This window comes from Rana temporaria, chromosome 7 (genome assembly GCF_905171775.1).
Source record: "Rana temporaria chromosome 7, aRanTem1.1, whole genome shotgun sequence".
NCBI classification, from domain to species: domain Eukaryota; kingdom Metazoa; phylum Chordata; class Amphibia; order Anura; family Ranidae; genus Rana; species Rana temporaria.
The window spans coordinates 198,308,264-198,332,055 of record NC_053495.1 but is presented as its reverse complement, the minus strand read 5'-3'; the positions used below and the strand labels follow the sequence as shown (position 1 = coordinate 198,332,055).

Here is a 23,792-nt window from a genome sequence, read left to right as displayed (position 1 = left end):
CTCCCACAAAAACCACCACACCTACACACGCACTCTAAATTGGGTTAACACACGCACATTGACCACGCGGTCTCTAAAGAGAGGCAAAGGACTAACGGGGCTGGTTGAGCGGGCTAATCCTCTCACTCCCTTATAGGGAGTCCCTCTGCCCCGTTGGGCTTCAAAGCGGAGCAGGTAGGGCGGGCTGTGTGGGAGGACCCCCTCACACACCTGCCATTGCCACCCGGGGCATGGAGAAAGGTGGCAGATTGCCTCTGGGGGAGGCCTGCCTACTCCCAGCTCCTGCAGTCCAGCTCCTCTCTCGAGTACACGCACAAAAATACACTTTAAAAAAAAAAAAAAAAGAGCGCCACAGAATCCGCGGTGAACTACGCCATGTCCAGGCCTTCCTCCGCCCCCCCTGCTGCCTTCTGGGAGACACACAGGTCCCAGAAGACAGCAGGGAGCATTCAGAATGCGCATTGCGACTCACGCGTGCGCAGTAGGAACCAGGCTGTGAAGCCGCAAGGCTTTACTTCCTAATGCCTTACTGAAGATGGCAGCGCCTCCACCCGCACCCGGAGCCGAGGGACAGATCGGCTTCGGGCGAGGACATCGCGGGGGCCCAGTACAGGTAAGTGTTCTTTTTTTAGAAGCCAGCAGCTGCAGTATTTGTAGCTGCTGACTTTTTTAATTATTATTTTTATTATCGGGTGAACGGTCATGATCAGCTCTCAAAAGCTCTGTACTAACGATCCGATTCTAGTACAACCGATTCAAATGCAGCATTTTTTGTACGATTTTCGGATCACGTTTACGGAGCTTAAGAAGCAGAAATCTCAAGGAACCCCTAGCACCCTTCAGGGGAACCTTAACCACTTCATTACCCGCGTATATTAAAATGACGGCCGCTAGGGGGCGTGCGTGTGCCTGGCGGCCACGATGTCCGCCAGGCACCCACGCGGGGTCGGCAGTTACACAGCCAAGGACGTGGATCTGTGTGTGTGTGTGTGTGTGTGTGTGTGTGTGTGTGTGTATGTAAACACAGACATCCACGTCCTGTCGGGTGAGAGGAGACCGATGCTGTGTCCCTTGTACATAGGGACACCAATTGGTCACCTCCCCCAGTCAGTCCCCTCCCCCCACTGTTAGAGTCACTCCCTAGGACACACATTTAACCCCTTGATCGCCCCCTAGTGTTAACCCCTTCCCTGCAAGTCACATTCCCTACACAGTAATCAATGCATTTTGAGGCTCCATTCACACCTTGGCGACAAAACGCCCGACGCTCGATATGCTGGAGGGGCGAATTTCCATTGCTGTCTATGAGATGGTTCACATCTCACGCCGAACGCCGAAACGCCGTACGCCTGCCGCCTGAAAACAAGTCCCAGGCCCTTTTTTTCAGGCGGCATTGGCGTTCGGGCCATAGACAGCAATGGAAATGATTTCTTAAAAAAAAAAAAGTTAAACGAATCGCGGCAAAATACGCCGCGTACTCGGCGTTACTTGTCGCCTAGATGTGAATGCAGCCTTATAGCACAGATCGCTGTATAAATGTCAATGGTCCCAAAAACGTGTCAAAAGTGTCGTCATTACTAGTAAAAGAAATAAAAACTGCCATAAATCTATCCCCTGTTTTGTAGACGCTATAACTTTTGCGCAAACCAATCAATATACGCTTATTGCGTTTTTTTTTTTGTTTTTTTTTTACCAAAAATATGTAGAAGAATACATATTGGCCTAAACTGACGAAAAAATATGTGTTTTTTTTTTAATTGTGATATTTATTATAGCAAAAAGTAAAAAATATTGTGTTCTTTTCAAAATTGCCGCTCTTCTTTTGTTTATAGCGCAAAAAATAAAAACTGCAGAGGTGATCAAATACCACCAAAAGAAAGTTCTATTGGGGGGGGGGGGGGGGGCGTAAAAATTCATTTGGCTACAGTTTTGCATGACCGCGCAATTGTCATTCAAAGTGCAACAGCGCTGAAAACCAGAGGCCATAGGTCCCCTGGACCCCAAACTTGGCACACATGTAGCCCCATGATTCCTCTACAAGTGTGCAAAGTTGCTGTCTGGGGGACTTACGGCTGGGGAGCACCGATTTTTCAAACCCGGGCACCCCTTCCATAGTCTCCCATGTTAAACGTAAGTCTAGTCATGGGCACAGTGAGGCATGGGCACAGTGAGGCGTGGGCACAGTGAGGATGGACACAGGGAGGCATGCATATGGACACCCTAGGCTTATACTCGAGTCAAAAAGTTTTCCCATTTTTTTGTGGTAAAATTAGGTGCCTCGGCTTATAATCGAGTATGTACGGTAGTCTACAGTGTCCAATAGGTCACAGAGATTGCCGCAACTTTGTGGCGGCGTAGCTTAGCGTGTTTAGGCTACGCCGCCGTAAGTTAGCGAGGCAAGTACTTGATTCCCAAAGTACTTGCCTGCTAAGTTACGGCGGCGTAGCCTAAAGCGGGCGGGCGTAAGGGCGCCTAATTCAAATTTGTCTGAGGGTGCTTGTTTTATGATAATGAGGCTTGACCCGACGTGATTGACGTTTTTTTTTAACTGCGCATGCGCCGGGCGCCTACATTTCCCAGTGTGCATTGCGGCTAAGTCCGCCGCACGGGCCTATTGATTTCGACGTGGACGTAAACGACGTAAATCCCTATTCACAGACGACTTACGCAAACTACGTAAAATTTTCGAATTTCGACGCGGGAACGGCGGCCATACTTAACATTACTATTCCATCTATTTGATGGAATAACTTTAGGCCTGTAATGCGTTACGTAAACGGCGTAAATGTACTGCGGCGGCCGGGCGTACGTTTGTGAATCGGCGTATCTACTAATTTACATATTCTACGCCGACCGCAATGGAAGCGCCACCTAGCGGCCAGCCTCAATATTGCAATCTAAGATAGGACGGCGCAAGCCGTCGCATCTTAGATATGTTTAAGCGTATCTCTGTTTGAGAATACACTTAAACATAGGTCGGCGCAGATTCTGAGTTAGGTCGGCGTATCTACTGATACGCCGGCCTAACTCTACCTGAATCTAGCTACAAGGGTTTCACTCATCCACAGGGAGACAGTTGATGCAGTTTTTTTATCTTTTCATAGCGGTGGGATTGAAATTCTAGCACACAGACACTCCAACATAGCAGTCTGTCTGAGGAAGTGACGGCAGTAGTGTACCTGCAGAACAGAAGCAGGTACAGAAGTTTACCAAAAATCTTTTCAATGTGCACAATCAGCCTTGACCCTCCCCCAAAAAACTCAATAGAAATAGAAGGCAGTGGAGGTTATTCAGAAGTGGTCATCCCTTATTCATTCCTCTTTATTCATTATAGATGACATCTCTCAGAATTATTCTGCAGTTTGTTGATTTGTGCGCGTCTCTAATACCACGAGCGCCGCTGTTTATCACACACCAGTCACGATGTGTATGTATATATCTTTGCATCTATGTGCAAGCATTGTCACTTCAATTTTCCATGATTAAATATTTATAAGAGCTGCCGGTTCTGTGGAGATGAATGAACCTGGCACACGTTGAAAGTTCAATTTATCGAAATGTAAAGCGGATCATTTGTTGTTTGCAGAAAGGAGAGAAGATGTCGCCGGAAGAGGTGATCGCGGTTCTTGGTTTGGCTGATGTCAACAGCGGCGGCAAGCTTGACTACAATAAGGTAATGTAGACAATTCGCTGGTCACTTTGGGACAGATTCTGGTAGATCCTGCGGCGGCGTCGCGTAAGCTATTTACACTACGCCGCCCCAACTTACAGGAGCAAGTGCCGTATTCCCCAAACACTTGCTCCGTAATTTGCGGCGGCGTAGTGTAATTGGCCCGGCGTATCCCCGCGTAATTCCAAGGGGGCGGCTTGTATTTAAATTAAGCGCGCCCCCGTGCCGATCGAACTGCGCATGCGCCGGGCTTAAAATAGCCCAGTGCGCATGCTCCAGTTGTCGATGGAAAATGACGTGTGCGTCATTGACGTAAAGTCGTATTCAAGAACGACTTAGGAAAACTACGTACCCGACGGGAAAAGACGACGCGGACCCGACGCCATACTTAACATGGCATACGGCGGACTGGCGTGAGGTTACCCCTCATATAGCAGGGGTAACCTTACGCTTACGCAAACGACGTAAGCGACGGCTACGCGACGCGAATTCGTTCGGGAATCGGCTTATCAGGCTCATTTGCATAAACAAATGAGACCTGAACGTAAACGCCACCTAGCGGCCGGCGTTGCATTACATCTAAGATCCGACGGTGTAAGTGCCTTACACCTGTCGGATCTTGGCCGTATCTATGCGAAAATGATTCTAAGAATCACTCGCATAGATACCCGGGCTCAGAAACGGAGATACGACGGAGTTTCCTGAGATACACCGTCAAAACTCTTCTGAGAATCTGGCCCTCTCTCTGTATACGTGTTTGGATTTTGGTTTCTGTGGACTATGCATAGTTCCTGCTTATGGCCCTCTTGGCTTTACAGTGGGGATCGAAAGTTTGGGCACCCCAGGTAAAAATTTGTTTAATGTGCATAACGAAGCCAAGGAAAGATGGAAAAATCTCCAAAAGGCATAAAATTACGGATTAGACATTCTTATACTATGTCAAAAAAAGTTATAGCCAGATTCAGAAAACTTACGACGGGCGTATCAGTAGATACGCCGTCGTAACTCAGAATCTGCGCCGTCGTATATTTAAGCGTATTCTCAAATTGAGATACGCTTAAATGTAGCTAAGATACGACCTCCTACGCCGTCGTATCTTAGCTGCCTGTTTACGCTGGCCGCTAGGGGCGTGTACGCTGATTTACGCCTAGAATGCGTAAATCAGCGAGATACGCCTATTCACGAACGTACGCTTGCCCGTCGCAGTAAAGATACACCGTTTACGTAAGGAGTTTTCAGGCGTAAAGATATTCCACCAAAAAGATGGCGCAGCCAATGTTAAGTATGGACGTCGGTCCCGCGTCAAATTTTTTAATTTCTTACGTTGTTTGCGGAAGTCCTCCGTGAATGGGGCTGGGCGTAATTTACGTTCACGTCGAAACCAATGAGTCTTTGCGGCGTAATTTGGAGCATGCGCACTGGGATACGTCCACGGACGGCGCATGCGCCGTTCGCTAAAAACGTCATTTACGTGGGGTCATGCTTTATTTACATAAAACACGCCCACCTCTTCACAATTTGAATTGGGCTCTCTTACGCCGGCACATTTACGCTACGCCGCCGTAACTTAGGACGCAAGTGCTTTGTGAATACAGCACTTGCCTCTCTAACTTACGGCGGCGTAGCGTATATGAGATACGCTACGCCTGCCTAACGTTAGGCAGGTCTACTTTAATCTGGCTATCTGATTTTATTTCCATCATTTACACTTTCAAAATTACAGAAAACAAAAAAATGGCATCTGCAAAAGTTTGGGCACCCTGCAGAGTTAATATCTTGTACTGCCCCCTTTGGCAAGTATCACAGCTTGTAAACGCTTTTTGTAGCCAGCCAAGAGTCTTTCAATTCTTGTTTGAGGTATCTTTGCCCATTCTTCCTTACAAAGTCTTCCAGTTCTTTGACATTTCTGGGCTGTCTGTCACGCACTGCTCTTTTAAGGTCTATCCATAGATTTTACCATACAAAATTTGCTGAAATTTTATTGAATCCATTTTTCCTTCTACTCGTGAAATGTTCCCTGTGCCACTGGCTGCAATACAACCCCAAAGCATGATTGATCCACCCCCATGCTTCACAGTTGGACAGAGGTTCCTTTCATTAAATGATGTGCCCTTTCTTCTCCAAACGTATCTTTGCTCATTCCGGCCAAAAAGTTCTATTTTAACCTCATCGGTCCACAGAACTTGTTTCCAAAATGCATCAGGCTTGTCTATATGTTCATTTGCAAAGTTCAAACGCTGATTTTTGTGGTGAGGACGTAAAAGAGGTTTTCTTCTGATGACTCTTCCATGAAGACCATATTTGTACAAGTATCTCTTTATAGTGGAATAGTGTACCACAACTCCAGTGTCTGCCAAATCTTTCTGGAGGGATCGTGCAGGCAAACGTGGGCTTTGAATTGCTTTTCTCACAATCCTGCGAGCTGTTCTGTCTGATATTTTTCTTGGACTTCCAGATCTTGCTTTAACTTCCACTGTTCCTGATGACTGCCATTTCTTAATTACATTCCGAACAGAGGATATTGACATCTGAAAACACTTTGCTATCTTCTTATAGCCTTCTCCAGCTTTGTGAGCGTCAACTATTTTCACTTTCAGTTTTCTAGACAACTGCTTAGAAGAACCCATGGTGCTGATTGTTGGGGCAAGGTCAGATGAGTCTGGGCATTTAAAACCTTTGAGATTGACATCACCTGGTCTTCCCAGACGATGATTGAGAACAATCCATGACACTGGCAGGTCTCAGCTTTGCAAAGGGGGCAGTGCATGCTATCAATTCTGCAGGGTGCCCAAACTGTTTTCTATAATTTTGAAAGTGTCAGCCCTGGTTCACACTGGGTACGATTTGGAACGATTTGAGATGCGATTTGACATGTCAAATCGCATCTCAAATCGGCGGCAATTGTCGGCAATGGCACTGTCCTAATCAGTGCGACGCCGCATCTGCGATTTCAAAAAGTAGTTCCTGTACTACTTTTTGGGATTTCGGGCCGCGATTTACATTAAATTGCGGCCAAAATCGCGGCGAAATCGCGGTAAAATCGCGCATTTTACCGCGATTTTGAATTCGCAGCAGTGTGAACCTAGGCTAAATGATGGAAATAAAATCTAACTTTTTTTGACATATTATAAGAATGTCTAATCTGTAATTTGATGCCTTTTGGAGATTTTTCCATCTTTCCTTGGCTTCGTTATGCACATTAATACAGATTTTTACCTGGGGTGCCCAAACTTTCGATCCCCACTGTAAGTCAGATTAAAGATTAACTAAAGGTTTGTTTAACCACTTCAATACCGGCCCATTGTAAAATGACGTCCACAAAGGACCTCTACCGTTCAGAGTGGACGTCATATGACATCCTGGGCTTTGTGGGGGGATATCTGAATGATGCCTGCAGCTAGAGGCATCATTCAGATATCCTTCTCTTCTGCCGGCGATTCTGCACAACGTAAGAACGATCATAGCGGCGGGAGGGCGGGGGGAGGGAACATCCCCCCCCTCCCGGTGCTTCTCCGGGCTCTCCCGTGCCATCGGGGGCCCGGAGAACGAATCGTCCGGCGCTGGCAGGAAGCATAGAGATGACTGGTGACCAGATGGTCACCAGTCATCTCTATGACCGTCGGAGGACCCGGGCGCGATATGATGACGTCACGCCAGGGTCCCCGTAAGTAAACAAAGCCGCGATTGCGGCTGCTAAGCAACTGTAATCATGAGATCGGTGAATTTTTTTTCACAGATTTTCAGGCCTGGAGGAGAGATGTGGGGTCTTATTGACCCCGCATCTCTCCATAAAGAGTACCTGTCACACACATTCCTATTACAAGGGATGTTTACATTCCTTGTAATAGGAATAAAAGTGATAATAAAAAAAATAAAATAAAAAAGTGTAAAAAAATAAATAAATATGTAAAAAAAAAAAAAAGAAATAATTTTTATTTTTTTTAACGCCCCTGTCCCCAGTAGCTTGCGCGCAGAAGCGAACGCACACGCAAGTCTCGCCGACACATGTTAACGCCGTTTAAACCACATTTGTGAGGTATCGCCGCGTGCGTTAGAGCGCCAGCAACAATTCTAGCACTAGATCTCCTCTGTAAATCTAAACTGGTAACCTGTAAAAAATTTCAAAGCGTTGCGTATGGAGATTTTTAAGTACCGAAACTTGGCGCCATTCCATGAGTGTGTGCAATTTTAAAGCGTGACATGTTAGGTATCTATTTACTCGGTGAGACATCATCTTTCATATTTTACAAAAAAATTGGGCTAACTTTACTGTTTTGTTATTTTTTTAATTCATGAAACAATTTTTTTCCCAAAAAAAGGCGTTTGAAAAATTATTGCGCAAATACCGTGCAAGATAAAACGTTTCAATGACCGTCGTTTTATTCCCTAGGGTGTCTGCTAAAAAATCATATATAATGTTTGGGGGTTCTGCGTAATTTTCTAGCAAAAAAATGATGATTTGTACATGTAGGAGAGAAGTGCCAGAATAGGCCCGGTATGGAGGTGTGTAAAAAGCCCTGCATGGAAGTGGTTAAAAAAAAAAAAAACATGTCATACTTGCCTCCTCTGTGCAGTTGGTTTTGCACAGAGTGGCCCGATCCTCCTCTTCTGGGGTCCCTCAGCGGAGCTCCTGGCTCCTCCTCTTCTCGAGTGCCATGTTGGAGAAGCGCTCTCCCTCAGGGCAACTTGTGCGGGCGCACTCCTGAGTCCTTCTGCTGCGTCTATTGACGTGGACAGGAGGACTTGGCCCCGCCCCTGGCTCCTGCATCGTTGGATTTGATTGACAGCAGCGGGAGCCAATGGCTGTGCTGCTATCAATCTATCCATTTAGGATCCGAGACGCCAGTTGGAGCTGGTGTGCTCGTCCCCCGTCATGGGAAAGACTGGGTTCAGGCAGGGCCGTCTTAATAGCATCATGGGCCACTCTGGGGCCCCTACAATGGAGACAGTGCAGGTAAACAGACATCAAGTAGGTAGGAGGCAGACAAGCAGAGCTTCCCCTTTTGTGTGGAGCTCCGCATTAACTACATGAACAATCATTCTGTACAGCAAAGAAACAGTGGGAAAATACTACATACATAAAGTAACAAAACTGTCCTGTGCATATAAAATATCTGCTAGATTGATGCAACCCCAGCACTATGGCCCCTCTACACTCCAGATATCCCCCCAGCACTGTAACCATATACCATAAGATACCCCTTGTATTGTGACCCCACTACATCCCTGATACCCCCTACACTGTGGCCTCTCTACATCCCTGATACCTCTAGCTCTATAGCCACCCAATCTACCCCAAGCATTGCTATCCCCATACACCCCAGATTCCCCTCAGCATTGTTTTCCCCCATACACCCTTGATATCTCCCAGCAACATTACTCCATCCATGTAGTACCCCCTTTCCAGTTGAGATACAGTGCATGTAAACTTTTGGCTCTGTGCCCACCTCCAGCACTGCACTCACCTATACCAATCAAGCAGGCAGAGGGAGGGGCGTATGAGGGAGCATCCCTTCGGGCATTCCAAGCCTTTCGGTGCAAACAGTGCTAGACAGCTAGACTCACCATGACACCATCCACAATGCTACTTCCGCAGGTGGGCTCTCAGTGCCGCCGACTCAGCAGCTCCCACTCCGGCTCCTACCCCGCAGCTTTCGAGTCCCGAGCATTCAAGCTGCATGGGGCGGGGTCAGAGCATCACTGGCACTCTGGCCCTGCCCTTCCCTGCTGGCTGTGAAATAATAGGTATTATTCTGCACAGCACAGCGCACCACTGCCAGCCTACCTCCCCTGTGTATCCATCACTCTCAGTGCCATCATGGGGCCCCCAATTTCAGGGCAGCTTGGGCTCAAGGACCAGCTGCTTTGGGGAAAGTGCAAGAGCCCCCATGCAGCTGGGGCTCCTGGGCAATGCCCAGGTGTGCCCTCTCATTAAGACAGCCCTGGGTTCAGGTAAGTAAAAGGGGGGCTCTGGGGAGCTGCATTAGAGGAGGTTTTTCACCTTAATGCATAGAATGGGATTACAGCCCCTTTAATTCCAAATTCTACTTCAATGGAGAGGACTAGTTGGTTTAGCGAGGAACATCAGAGGCTAAAGCTACTTCACCACCCATTCAATTGGTATAGAGACTATCACCTCACCCATTCAGGATGGCAGATCTAAGACTGAAGCACAATAAAAGTCTACAACCCCAATTCCAAAAAAAGTTGGGACACTGTGTAAAATCGACGTAAAAACAGAATGCAATGGTTTGCAAATCTCATAAACCAATATTTTATTCACAATAGAAAACATATCAAATGTTTAACCACTTCCAGAACGCAGCGCGCCATTATACGTCGGCACTTTGAAGAGGGATATCTCTGTTATGGCAGCAGCTAGCTACCATAACCCAGGTATCCATCTCTTCAGGCGGCGGTCCGGTTTACGATAATTTTGGTCTCAGCTGCGGATTCGCCACGAGATCACTGTTATCGACGGTGGGAAAGCTCACCTGAGCCCCCCAGTTTATATACCTGAGCCCCAAATTTCCGTGGTCGCGTCCCTGCTTTCCCTCTCTCCACGGGATTCCTGGCTCTTGATTGGATAGATTGATGGCAGCACAGCCATTGACTCCCTCTGCTGTCAATCAAATCCAATGACGCGGGCGCCAGGGGGCAGGGCCGATTACCGTCTGTCAGACACAAGTAGAGGAGAGACGATCGGCTGCTCCTCTGACGGGGGGGTTTGTGCTGATCGATTATCAGCGCAGCCTCACCCAGTGCCGGCCCAAGACATTGTGCTGCCTGGTACCAAGAATGAAATGCTGCCCCCCCCCCAAAAAAAAATTACGTTCACCAAAATGCCCCCACATCCATTATTTTATATCATGATAACTAAAGTGGACTATCATGGCTCTATACATGTATATAGGAGTATAAAGAGGACCTGTTATGGCTCTATTCATGCAATTAACCCCACAGTGGAGCGGAGAGCGGAACGGGAGGAGTGGTCGGGCGGCAATTAGCCCCACAGTGGAGTGGAGAGTGGAGCTGGCGGAATAAGAATGCATGCGGGCAGGAAATTTGCTGCCCCCCTGAAAGTGCTGCCTGGTACAATGGTACCATCGGGTCCCATGGTAGGGCCGGCCCTGGCCCCACCGAGGATGCCCACATTGGACCACCAGGGATGCCACTAGACCCCCAGGGATGACAATCAGAAATTAATAATGGATGCCAATCAGTGCCCACAATATGCATCACTGATTGGCAGGCATTATTGTTTGGCACAGATTGGCATCCATTAGTACAACACATTACAGTACATTAGTGCCGCCTATCAGTGCCCATCCGTGCCGCCTATCAGTGCCCATCCATGCCGCCTATCAGTGCCCATCCATGCAGCCTATTAGTGCCCATCCGTGCCGCCTATTAGTGCCCATCATCAGTGCCCATCAATGCCACCTCATCAGTGCCACCTCATTGGTGCCACCTTATCGGTGCCCATCAGTGCCGCCTTATCAGTGCCCGTCAGTGCAGTGCACATCAGTGAAGGAGAAAACGTACTTCTTTACAATGTTTTGTAACTGAAACAAAAAAAAAGATTTTTTATTTTCTTCTACATTTTCGGTCTTTTTTTTTTTTTTTAGCAGAAAATAAAAATCGCAGAGGTGATCAAATACCACCAAAAGAAAGCTCTATTTGTGGGAACAAAAAGATAAACATTTAGTTTGGGTACAGTGTAGCATGACTGCGCAATTGTCATTCAAAGTGCAACAGCGCTGAAAGCTGAAAATTGGTCTGGGCAGGAAGGTGTATAAGTGCCCCCCCGGTATGGAAGGGGTTAATGTCACTTTAAATCAACCCCAGTGGCAGCAAAGGAATTGTGATTTGCTGCTTATATGTGTCGGTAAAAGTGTAAGGATGGGGCTCTGCCAGTAGACTGTCCCTGAAAACATAGTCCTGTCCAGGTGACCTTATCCTTTCCTCTCTCTAGTTCTGCAACGCGTTCTTCAATACCTGCGACCAATGTTCCAAGATGGCGGCTGAGAAAATGAACGCAAACAGTCGGGCCAGACGTCAGCAATTTGGGAGCCAGATGGAGACCTCTCCGGAGCGCTCCTCTTCTCCTCGGACGCTGCGTGATGGAGACACGACCCCTAGAAAAGGTGAGAAGATAGGCAAGCAATATAAGCGTTGATATCCTACATCCTGTTAGGAGATTCCTTTTTCTCACCTATAGAGCTGGCTGTTAGTTGTGATTTTCATTTTTTTGAGGTGTAAATAATATTTTTTAAGGCCCCAATGGGCTGCATCTAAATACACAGGGCTAGATTCAGGTAGGGGGATGTACAATTGTGCGGGCGTAGCGTATGTTATTTACGCTACGCCGCCGCAACTTAGACGGGCAAGTGCTGTATTCACAAAGCACTTGCTCCGTAAGTTGCGGCGGCGTATCGTAAATCTGCCGGCGTAAGCGCGCCAAATTCAAATTCTGAAGAGGTGGGCCTGTGTTATGTAAATAAAACATGACCCCACGTAAATGACGTCTTTAACGAACGGCGCATGCGCCGTTCGTGAAAGAATCCCAGTGCGCATGCTTGAAATTCCACCGCTAATCGTCAATGCTTTAGACGTGAACGTAACTTACGTACAGCCCTATTCGCGAACGACTTACGCAAACGACGTAAAAATTTCAAAATTCAACGCGGGAACGACGTCCATACTTAACATTGCGTACGCCTCATAATAGCAGGAGCAACCTTACGCCGAAAAAGCCTAACGTAAACGACGTAACAAAATAGCGCCGGGCGTACGTACGTTTGTGAATCGGCGTATCTACCTAATTGGCATATTCCTTGCGGAAATCGACGGAAGCGCCACCTCGCAGCCAGCGTAAATATGCAGCCTTAGATACGACGGTGTAAGACACTTACGCCAGTCGGATCTTAGGGAAATCTATGCGTAACTGATTCTATGAATCAGGCGCATAGATACGACACCGCAACTCAGAGATACGACGGCGTATCAGGAGATACGCCGTTGTATCTCCTACCTGAATCCGGCCCAAACTGTTTGAAGAATTACGTAGCATGGCATAGCAATAAGCCGATATACAGTCCATGCTCAAAAGTTTGCATACCCTGGCAGAAATTGTGAAATGTTGACATTAATATTGAAAATATGTTTTTTTTTTTTTTTTTTTTTTTTTATTTAAGAATAGCAATCACATGAAGCCATTTATTATTACCGTATATACTCGAGTATAAGCCAAGGCACCTAATTTTACTACAAAAAAACGGGGAAACTTATAGACTTGAATATAAGCCTAGGGTGTCCATCTGCATGCCTCACTGTACCCAGGGGCGGACTGACCATTCAGGCACTCGGGCACTGCCCGAGGGCCCCATGCCACTAGGGGGGCCCATCAGGGTTGCCAGCCTCCGTAAAACCAGGGACAGTATGGAAAAATCTGTGTTTTTTAAAAAAATCCTAAGATTATAGCTGCCCTACCTCTCCAGTACCTTTTCAGTGTGTTTATGTGTGCTCTGTGTGTATGTATACTGTATGTGTGTGTGTTATACTGTGGGGCCCCATAATCTCCTATTGCCCGGGGGGGCCATAATCTCATATTGCCCGGGGGCCCCATAAACTCCTATTGCCTGGGGGGGCGCATAATCTCCTATTTCCCGGGGCCCCATGAGTTGTCAGTCTTCCCCTGAGACTATGCCCATGACTAGACTGATGTTTAACATGGGAGTCTATGGAAGGGGTGCCTGTATTTGAAAAATCGGTGCTCCCCAGCCGTAGGTCCCCCAGACAACAAACTTTGCTCACTTGTAGAGGAGAAATTGAGCTACATGTGTGGCAAGTTCTGGGTCCAGGGTACCGAAGACCGGCCAGTACCGGGTCCCCAAATTCACCAGAGAAATTACCGTTTAACATGGGAGTCTATGGAAGGGGTGCCCGGCTTTGAAAAATCGGTGCTCCCCAGCTGTAGGTCCCCCAGACAACAAACTTTGCTCACTTGTAGAGGAGAAATTGAGCTACATGTGTGGCAAGTTCTGGGTCCAGGGTACCGAAGACCGGCCAGTACCGGGTCCCCAAATTCACCAGAGAAATTACCGTTTAACATGGGAGTCTATGGAAGGGGTGCCCGGCTTTGAAAAATCGGTGCTCCCCGGCCGTAGGTCCCCCAGACAACAAGCTTTGCACACTTGTAGAGGAAGAGTGGAGCTATATGTGTGCCAAATTCAGGGGACCTACGGACGGCCGGTACTGGGTCCCAAAAGTCCGGGAGATCAGGCACAAAAAGGTGACCCGAGTATAAGCCGAGGGGGGAATTTTCAGCACAAAAAAATGTGCTGAAAAACTCGGCTTATACTCGAGTATATACGGTATATATTTTTTCTGTTGATCAAAAGAGCCCTGAATTTTCCACTTCTTTATAAGTGATTAAACAGTACTGACTGGCATATTCAAGGCTTTGGGTATCTTTTTATATCCTTTTCCATCCTTGTAAAGTTTCATTACCTTGTTACGCAGGTCTTTTGACTGTTCTTTTCTACCTCCTCATGGCTCAGTGTCTAGCCTGCTGCTTAGTGCATCCATGTGAGAGCCAACAAACTCATTGACTATTTATACACAGACACTTATTGTGATTTAAAAAGCCACAAATGTGGGAAATTAACCTTTTAATTGCAATTTTAACCCGTGTGTGCCACCGTCTGTGTCTGTACCAAGGCCAAACATTCCAGGGTATGTAAACTTTTTATCGGGGCAATTTCTGTTATAATTATGATTTAAAAAGGATCCAAAAAACTATGCGATAATAAATGGCTTTACCTGATTGCTATCCTTAAAGCGGATGTGCCAGTAAAAAAAACATATTAAAAGCCAGCAGCTACAAATACTGCAGCTGCTGACTTTTAATATTAGGACACTTACCTGTCCTGGAGTCCAGCGCCGTCCGCAGCAGAGGATGAGCGATCGCTTATCTCTCTGCTGCTCCCCCCGCCATCCTCAGTGAGGGAACCAGGAAGTGAAGCGCTCCGGCTTCACTACCCGGTTCCCTACAGCGCATGCGCGAGTCGCGCTGCGCCGCTGATTGGCTCCCGCTGTGCTCTGGGAGCCGAGTGTTCCCAGAGCACAACGGGGGGAGGACGGAAGGAGAAAACTGCCCGCAGAAAACCCGAGACTGTGTGGCCGGAAGTGGGTGCAAATACCTGTCTTTAGACAGGTATCTGCACCCCCCTCCCCCCTGAAAGGTGTCGAATGTGACACCGGAGGGGGGGCGGGTTCCGATCAGCGTGAGTTCCACTTTAGGGTGGAGCTCCGCTTTAAATAAAAGACAGTTTTTTGGCATGATCAGTCATATTTTCAATATTAATGCCAAAATTTCACAATTTCTGCCAGGGTATGCAAACTTTTGAGCACAAATGTACATGATGCTGATCAAATATGGTTCCAAGAAATACAAAACATTAATGGTGGCAGAAATGCAAAGGTGGTGTAGAATAATTTTTATCCTGCTGTTACTCTATACCAGGGGTCTCCAAACTTTCTAAACAAAGGGCCAATTTATTGTCCTTCAAGCGAAGTTCCACCCAAATTTGGAACTTCCGCTTATCCCACTCCTCACCCCCTTACATGCCACATTTGGCATGTATTTTTTTGGGGGGGGGAGTGGGGGCTTCAGGAGGAGTGGGACTTCCTGTCCCACTTCCTCCTTCCGGGTAGACGATTAAGCTTAATCACCTACAGGAAGGGGTTACTGTAGGCAATCGCCCAGGACACGTGACAGGTCCTCGGCGATCGCCTGTCCAATCAGACGGCGCCGTGGCGCATGCGCAGTGGGTGCCCGGCCGTGTGAAGCCGAAAGCTGTCACGGCCGGGTGCCCACACTGAGCATGAGCGGAGCCCCGTCCAGCACGTCGCTGGAGCCGTGGATCAGGTAAGTGTCTGTTTATTAAAAGCCAGCAGCTACACTTTTTGTAGCTGCTGACTTTTAATAAACTTACAAAATGGGTGGAAAACCCCTTTCAGACATTAAGGGGGCCGGACTGTGGTCCCCGAGAGTAGAAATGCCCTGACATCAGTGGGAGTAAACATCAGTAAGTGTCATTGGGAGGAATAGTAATCCATTGTTGGTGTCATTGGGAGGAATGGGGCCCCCGAGGGCCAGATAACGGCAAGCACAGGGTGGGCCCTGGCCATCAGACATGCCTCCTATAGTCTATAGGCGGTGCATCATTACATTTTCTTGGCCTACTGTGGGTGTTATTACAAACACAGGTGAGCCGAATAATATGCGCCCAGTATCGCCCGCAATATTTCACGGTGGTCTTCCAGTCTGACATGCCCACTTACAGCTCTTTACTGGCCCCTGGAGCATTGCATGAGCGTTAGGGGTGCTGTAATTAATCGCTGCACCGATGCATCCCGATTTGGGTGTCCCCCAATGCGGCATCGCTGCATGCAACCGGAAAAATCGATTTCCGGGTGACGTCATCCCGACCAGGATGATGCCCGCAGCTGCAGGCATCATCCCGGTAAGTTTTTTTTAGAGCGAGCGGTCAGCTTTCCAGGTAAACCAACCGATGCGGTCAAAAGCTGCTGGGCTGTTATACCGGAGGAGCGGGAGGGGACATCCCCCCCCCCCTCCCGCCGCCACTCTTATCGGGCCTCCCGTCCCACCGGGAGACCCGATCCACGAGCTGCTGGCTAGTGACAGACTGGCACAAAGCCGGAAATGGCTTTGTTCCAGTCTCCTGTATGTATACGGAAGCGACGTCACTTCCAGGTTTACTCGGCTGCCATTGGCGCCAGTTTAAAAAAAATAAAAATACAGTATTCAGAATCACCGTTTTTGGCGATCTGAATACTTTGAAGTGCAAAGAAGGGATTTGGGGTCTTTTCGACCTCCGATCCCTCCATAAAGAGTACCTGTCACCAACTATTACTGTCACAAGGGATGTTTACATTCATTGTGACAGCGATAAAAGCGATCAACATTTATTTTTTATTTTTTTTAAAACACAATGTAAAAAAATTAAAATAAATATGAAAAACCGCGCTGGCAATACTAATGTGGGCAACAAGCTGTGACAGCTTGCAGCTTCACAGCCGGGTACGCATGTATCGCTGTGCTGTCCTGCATAGCCGGGCAATCTTCTGGGACCTGTGATGTGTCCCAGAAGATTGCAGGGAGGAAGGCAACCCAAGCAGAATTGGGAGCTTGTCAATAATCGAGATACATCGCAGAATCGAATTGTTGACCAGATAATTAAATCGTGAGACCAGTGAAGATGCGCACCTCTAATGGGCATCCTTATGTGGGCAATGGAAAAGTGCTGTTCAGGCCCACCCAGGTAAGTAGGCTGCTGGAGCAGCGACGATCACGGGACTGCTACTTTCGGTGCAGTTTTTGCTGTTTTTTCCAATCTCCAACCTAATGCCGCGTACACATAATCGGAAATTCCGACAAGAAAAGTTCGATGTGAGCTTTTGGTCGGAAATTCCGACTGTGTGTACGCTCCATTGGACATTTTCTGTCGGAATTTCCGACAGCAACAATTTGAGAGCTGGTTTTCAATTTTTCCGACAAGAAAAGTTCTTGTCGGAAATTCCGATCATCTGTATGCGATTCTAACGCATGCTCGGAATTAGGGTTGTCCAGATACCGATACTAGTATCGGTATCGGGACCGATACCGAGTATTTGCGGGAGTACTTGTACTCGCACAAATGCTCCCGATACCTAAATAGAATACTTTTTTTGTATTTATCAACATGTTCTATGAAAATTCTTTGAGTTTTTTACTACTGCGTGACAAGCAAATAAAACATTTTTATTCATTTTTACTCATTTTTATTCTTTTATAATGTCTTGAGTTCGAGTTCTTCATAATTCTAAAGAAAATATCCTTAGTCTGTATTGTGGTTTGAAAACTGTCACATGACATTTAAAAAAAGTATCGGTATTCGGTATCGGCGGCTACATGAAAAAAAGTATCGGTACTTGTACTCAGTCCTAAAAAAGTGGTATCGGGACAACCCTACTCGGAATCATTGCACTTAATTTTTCTCGGCCTCGTTGTAGTGTTGTTCGTCACCGCGTTCTTGACGGTTGGAATTTCCGACAAGATTTGTGTGACCGTGAATATGCAACACAAGTTTGAGCCAAAATTCCGTTGGAAAAAAAATCAACGGTTTTCTTGTCGGAATTTCCAATCGCGTGTACGCGGCATAAAAGTAGAGGCGGGGGAGGGGGAAACAGGCTGTGGCTTATGGAACTAATCATAGAGTTGGGCTTTAATTTCAGCCAGCTAATCAAATTCAATATGTATTTATTTTTAAGCCGACAGCAAGTCTCCCCGACCTTCATCAGCTCGGAACTACAAAGCCACAATGTGTACTGTGATCAACATGGGACCCCCCAGCACCAGGAGCTCCAAAGTAGTGGAACCAAATAACCTACAGGTAAGTTTTTTTTACCTCTAATGCAATTGTCAACTGAAAGTGTATGAAAACTTCGAACTTCTCTTATTTGCTCATTGTGGTCTGTTAACCACTTAACCCCCCGGACCATATTGCTGGTCAAAGACCAGAGCACTTTTTGCGATTCGGCACTGCGTCGATTTAACAGACAATTGTGCGGTCGTGCGACGTGGCTCCCAAACAAAATTGGCGTCCTTTTTTCCCCACAAATAGAGCTTTCTTTTGGTGGTATTTGATCACCCCTGCGGTTTTTAGTTTTTGCGCTATAAACAAAAATAGAGCGACAATTTTGAAAAAAATGAATATTTTTAACTTTTTGCTATAATAAATATCCCCAAAAATATATAAAAAAAACTTTTTTTTTTTCTCAGTTTAGGCCGATACGTATTCTTCTACATATTTTTCGTAAAAAAAAAAAAAAACGCAATAAGAGTTTATTGATTGGTTTGCGCAAAAGTTATAGCTTGGTGGTAGACTGATGGTTAGACTGGAGGGCCGTAGTTTGAGGATCCCTGAGATAGATAGATATATGTAATTGTGTATATAAAGCACTGTCCAATAGATAAAGAGGAACAGGGTAGTTGTTGCATTGTGAGATCATTGCTGCAGGGCATGTAGACATGAAGTGGCTGCAATGAGCCAGATCCACATACCTTTACACCTGCGCCGCGTATCAGAGGTACGATACGCCGTCGTAACTTTTCCGGCTTTGGTTCGAACCCTGAAATCTTGCGCGCCGAACGTTACGGCGGCGTAGTGTATCTCTCGACGCGTAATTCAAATCGGCGGGTAGGGGGCGTGATTCATTTAAATGAAAGCGCGTCCCCGCGCCGAATGAACTGCGCATGCGTCCCGAAATTTCCCGCCGTGCTTTGCGCAAAATGACGTCGCAACTACGTAATTTTTTTAACTTAGACGTGAGTTACGTCCATCCCGATTCACGGACGATTTACACAAAAAAAAAAAAAATCAAATTTCGACGCGGGAACGACGGTCATACTTAAAGCGGTGGTTCACCCTAAATAACAAGTTTCTACCATGAAATCCAGCATACTAGCGTGGGCTAAAGTATGCCTTTATTTTATTTTTTTTGCGCCGTACTCACAGTTTAATCCCGTAGTTAAATTTCAGACACCCGTGGGGAATGGGCGTTCCTATGCAGAGGGGAACATGATTGACGGCCGGCTATGGCGCGTCACGCTTCCCGAGAAGAGCCGGAGTAGGACTCGGCTCTTCACGGCGCTATACGGCGCCTGCGCACAGACTAGGAGCTGACTGCGCAGGCGCCGTGAAGAGCCAAGTCCTATTTAGGCTATTTTCGGGAAGCGTGACACGCCATAGCCGGCCGTCAATCATCTTCCCCTCTGCCTAGGAATGCCTACTCCCTGTGGGGAGTCTGAAACTTAACCAAGGGATTAAACTGTGAGTACGGCGCCCAAAAAATAAATAAAGGCATACTGTAGCTCGCGCTAGTATGCTGGATGGCATGGTAGAAAAAAAAATTTTTTTTTTAGGGTGAACCCCCGCTTTAACATGGCAAGTCTACCTATACGCCGCAAAATACCAGCTTTAAAAAGCCGACTACAGACGACGTTCGAAAATGTGACGGCCGCGCGTACGTTCGTGGATCGTCGTAAATCGCTAATTTGCATACCCGACAAGGAAAACGCCACCCAGCGGACGCCGAAGTATTGCATCTTAGATCCGAAGGCGTACGAAGACGTACACCTGTCGGATCTAACCCAGAAGCCATCGTATCTTGTTTTGAGGATTCAAAACAACGATACGACGCGGGAAATTTGAATGTACGCCGGCGTATCAGTAGATACGCCGACGTACTTGCTCTGTGGATCTGCCGCAAAGAGTCTGTGGGAGATCAGCAGCACCGAGATGCAACAAAAAATGAAAAAAAGACAGAAATTTGTTTTTTTAACACAAAAGTAAAAAAAAAATGACAACTGCTTATGATACACAGTGCTTTAGCATTACGGGCCAGATTCACAAAGAGATACGACGGTGTATCTACAGATACACCATCGTATCTCTGACTTACACTGGTCCTATCTATGCGCCTGATTCATAGAATCAGATACGCATAGATATGGCTAAGATCCGACAGTGTTACACTGTGTTACACTGTCGGATCTTATTTTCGATTTAAAAATGGCGCCGGGGGCGTTCCCGCTGATTTACCTTGAATAATATGTAAATCAGCGAGATACGCAAATTCACGAACGTACGCGGACCCGACGCAGTCTTCTTACGACGTTTCCGTAGCGGCTTTCCCGTCGTATACTTACCCCTGCTTTTATCAGGCGCAGCCAATGTTAAGTATAGCCGGCGTTCCCGCGTCGAATTTGAATTTTCTAACGTCGTTTGCGTACGCCGATTCACAAACACGCCCTCGCCGCAAGTCACGCTCACGTCGAAACCACTGACGTCCTAGTGACGTCAGTGGGAGCAATGCACGCCGGGAAATTCCCCGGACGGCGCATGCGCTTTTAAATCGGCGCGGCAACGCGCTTGATTTAAATAGTACACTCCCCCTAGCCGCGGAATTTGAATTCCGCCGGGGGATTTAGGATCCGCCGCCGCAAGTTTGGAGGTAAGTGGTTTGTGAATTAGCCACTTGCCTCTCAAACTTGCGGGAGCGGATCTTAAATCACGTAGATCGAGCGGATCTATAGATCCGCTGATCTACGTGAATCTGGCCCTACATGTCATTCATTATGGACATGCATCTACTTTTATTCCAGAATCCACCAAAAACCGAGCTGTCCCTTTTAGTAGCGCTGCCCCTTCATGTAGGGCCGGAAGGGCTCAAGTTCCTCAACCTTCCTGAATGAAAAACCCCATTCTCCTCCTCCGCCCCCCTCATTTGTAGCATCATGTCTTTTTTTTTTTTTTTTCAAGTGACAGGTCCACTTTAAGGCCTTGCACGCCTCGTGCTCACCAGCTGATGGCCCCTTTTTTGTTAAACCTCTATTGATTTTCATTTAGCGGTCTAGTTTAAGTCCTGTTGATAAATCACTTGCGCAGCGTCTCCTACAGGGGAGACCTCGGAGCCTGATTCCAGGGTCAATATTTGTAGAGTGTTACTATTGATCATTGCTCTTCGCTTTCCGTTACGTCGCTCGGACTTTAATAGGGTTTCTCTTTTTATATCATTTTTTTTTGTGTGCCTCCTAAAATAATAGCTGCTGATATGAAAGCCATAAAGAGCAAACTGCCCGGGCTCCTCTTAAGGTGACCCCGGGGACGCGTGTGAGGCACATAAAATAGTTGTAAGGAGCGAGCGGAAAAACCGCGCCAGTCACTGCTCTCCTGGGGTACCTTCTCATTTCCAGTAACGGCTCCGGCTTTTGTTCTCCACCCTGGCCACCTTTAAATCACGATAACCTAACCGTTCCAGTCCTCCAGCATCGCACTAAAAACTGCAGCTGACTGTGCAGAAAGAAGAGGCCGACACGGTATTTAGGTGAGGAACACAAAAAAATTAATGTACGTTCATATTATTATTATTTGGGTATTTTGAATTTTTGATCAGTAAAAACCACACAGAAAATATTCTATTCTTGAACTTTTTTTTTTGTTCAGCTGAAGTTCCATATATTATACAGTGGTAGAACACTGCCACCCAGTGTTCACATTACAGAATGCATACATGATTTGAAAATTCAGTTTTACAATATACATTTCTTTTTTGTTTTCAAAAAAGTTTTATTTGGAAGACAAGGAATAATACAGTTCAATACAATGCATTGGGTTAGAAATAACATAAGGATTGTAAGATGTGGGATTCAATGAGTTGGAAACAAAGATAAAAGGGGCATAGAAAGTGTGAGGGTAATGACATATGTACCCATTTACGTAGAAGCATGAGTTATACATGAAGCATATAGGAATAATTATAATATACATTTCTTCCTGTGGTGGATACAGGTTTGTTCTGGAACTCAATTGAGAAAGCTACTATTTCTAGGAGGTGGGGCACTAGGCAAAGCAAAGGGCATAGCCCCATTTTCAGTCCCTTTTCCCACGGGCTTCAGTGTGGACAGCAAGTTTTTATTAAACTTTTAGCAAGCTTTTGCAAAGCTTTCGGCAAGCTTCAAGGCATTTTCGCTAAGCCTTTAAAGTGCCCTTCAGTTATAGTTTGAATTAATGAGAGTACTTACTGTTGCTTTAACCACTTGCCTACTGGGCACTTTTACCCCCTTCCTACCCAGGCCAATTTTCAGCTTTCAGCGTTGTCATATGGAATTTTTATCTTTTTTTTTTCCACACAACTAGAGCTTTTTTTTTTGGTGCTATTTAATCACCATTGGGGTTTTATTTATTTTTTCTAAATAACAAAGACTGAAAAAAAAAGGTTTTCATTGTTTGTTTATAAACTTTTGGAAACAGGTAATTTTTCACTGATGGGGGGGCACTGATGGGGGGTAGACTGATAAGGGGGACACTGATAAGGGGGACACTGGTGAGAAGGCACTGATGCGGGGGACACTGATGAGGGGGACACTGATAGGGGACACTGGTGAGAAGGCACTGATAATGGACACTGGTGAGAAGGCACTGATAGGGGACACTGGTGAGAAGGCACTGATAGGGGACACTGGTGAGAAGGCACTGATAGGGGACACTGGTGAGAAGGCACTGATAGGGGACACTGGTGAGAAGGCACTGATGGGGGACACTGGTGAGAAGGCACTGATGGGGGACACTGGTGAGAAGGCACTGATGGGGGACACTGGTGAGAAGGCACTGATTGGCAGCACTAGTGGGCACTGTTGGGACTGCACTCATAATCAGGACACTGTACAGGGACTATGTACATGTCGCTTTCAGGCTGCATTCACACCTGAGCGTTTTGTCGCCTGAAGCGTGAAGCTCCAAAACACTAGAGGGGAAAAAATACATTATTCTCAATGGAGATAGTACACATCACCACTCCAAAACGCCTGACGCCAAATGCCTGAAGCTCAAACAAGTTCTGGACCCTTTTTTGTCGCTCGAATTGAGCGTATTTGGTCATTTTTCTGTTTTTAACATTGGTGACCCTAGACCTGTCCAAAATCGTGGTAAAAAACGCCACGGCAAATCGCGGTAAAAAATGCCGCAAATATTGCGGTAAAAAACGCCGCAAAATCGTGGCAAAACGCTACGCTCAGGTGTGAATGCAGCCTTAGAGAAGCGGAATATTGTCCCTCTTCTCCTCTCCTCACGCTGTCAGCATAAGTAAAGATGTGCCGATAACCAACTTCTGTTTACATCGGTGATCAGCTGTGATGGACACTGATCGCATGGTAAAGAGCCACTGATTGACTCTACCTCAATCTATGATCAGCAGTGTTCGGAGAACACTTCTATCACAGAGCACGCCACCTGCGCCCCACTGTGGGTGCGATCATGAGACGCCGACATATGACAGCATCCCAGAACTAGCCGGCCCCTTCCAAGCTTTGCAGTAGCACAATGTAAGTGGGGTGCACTGTGATGTAGTGGAGGGTGGGGGGAGCTCTTGACATCTGATGTAAGGTGGGGTGGATTGCTCTGGAAATCTTCTTTTTTTTTTTTTTTTTTTTTTTTTTTATCCAGAAAAAAAGTGAAGCAGAAGTAAAAAAACATACATCGAAGCCACATAAACA

At 46.7% G+C, this 23,792-nt stretch overlaps 1 protein-coding gene across 1 annotated transcript in view; it reads left to right on the top strand.

Moving 5' to 3' along the window:
• The window catches only part of EFCAB7 (EF-hand calcium binding domain 7), an 85,083-nt gene that overhangs the window by 25,368 nt on the left and 35,923 nt on the right, over window positions 1-23,792 (top strand). The window contains exons 4-7 of the mRNA XM_040360779.1: window positions 3,587-3,673; window positions 11,646-11,817; window positions 17,137-17,140; window positions 18,015-18,129. Coding sequence (XP_040216713.1) covers window positions 3,587-3,673; window positions 11,646-11,817; window positions 17,137-17,140; window positions 18,015-18,129 — 378 coding nt within the window. The remainder of the gene's footprint in view (window positions 1-3,586; window positions 3,674-11,645; window positions 11,818-17,136; window positions 17,141-18,014; window positions 18,130-23,792) is intronic.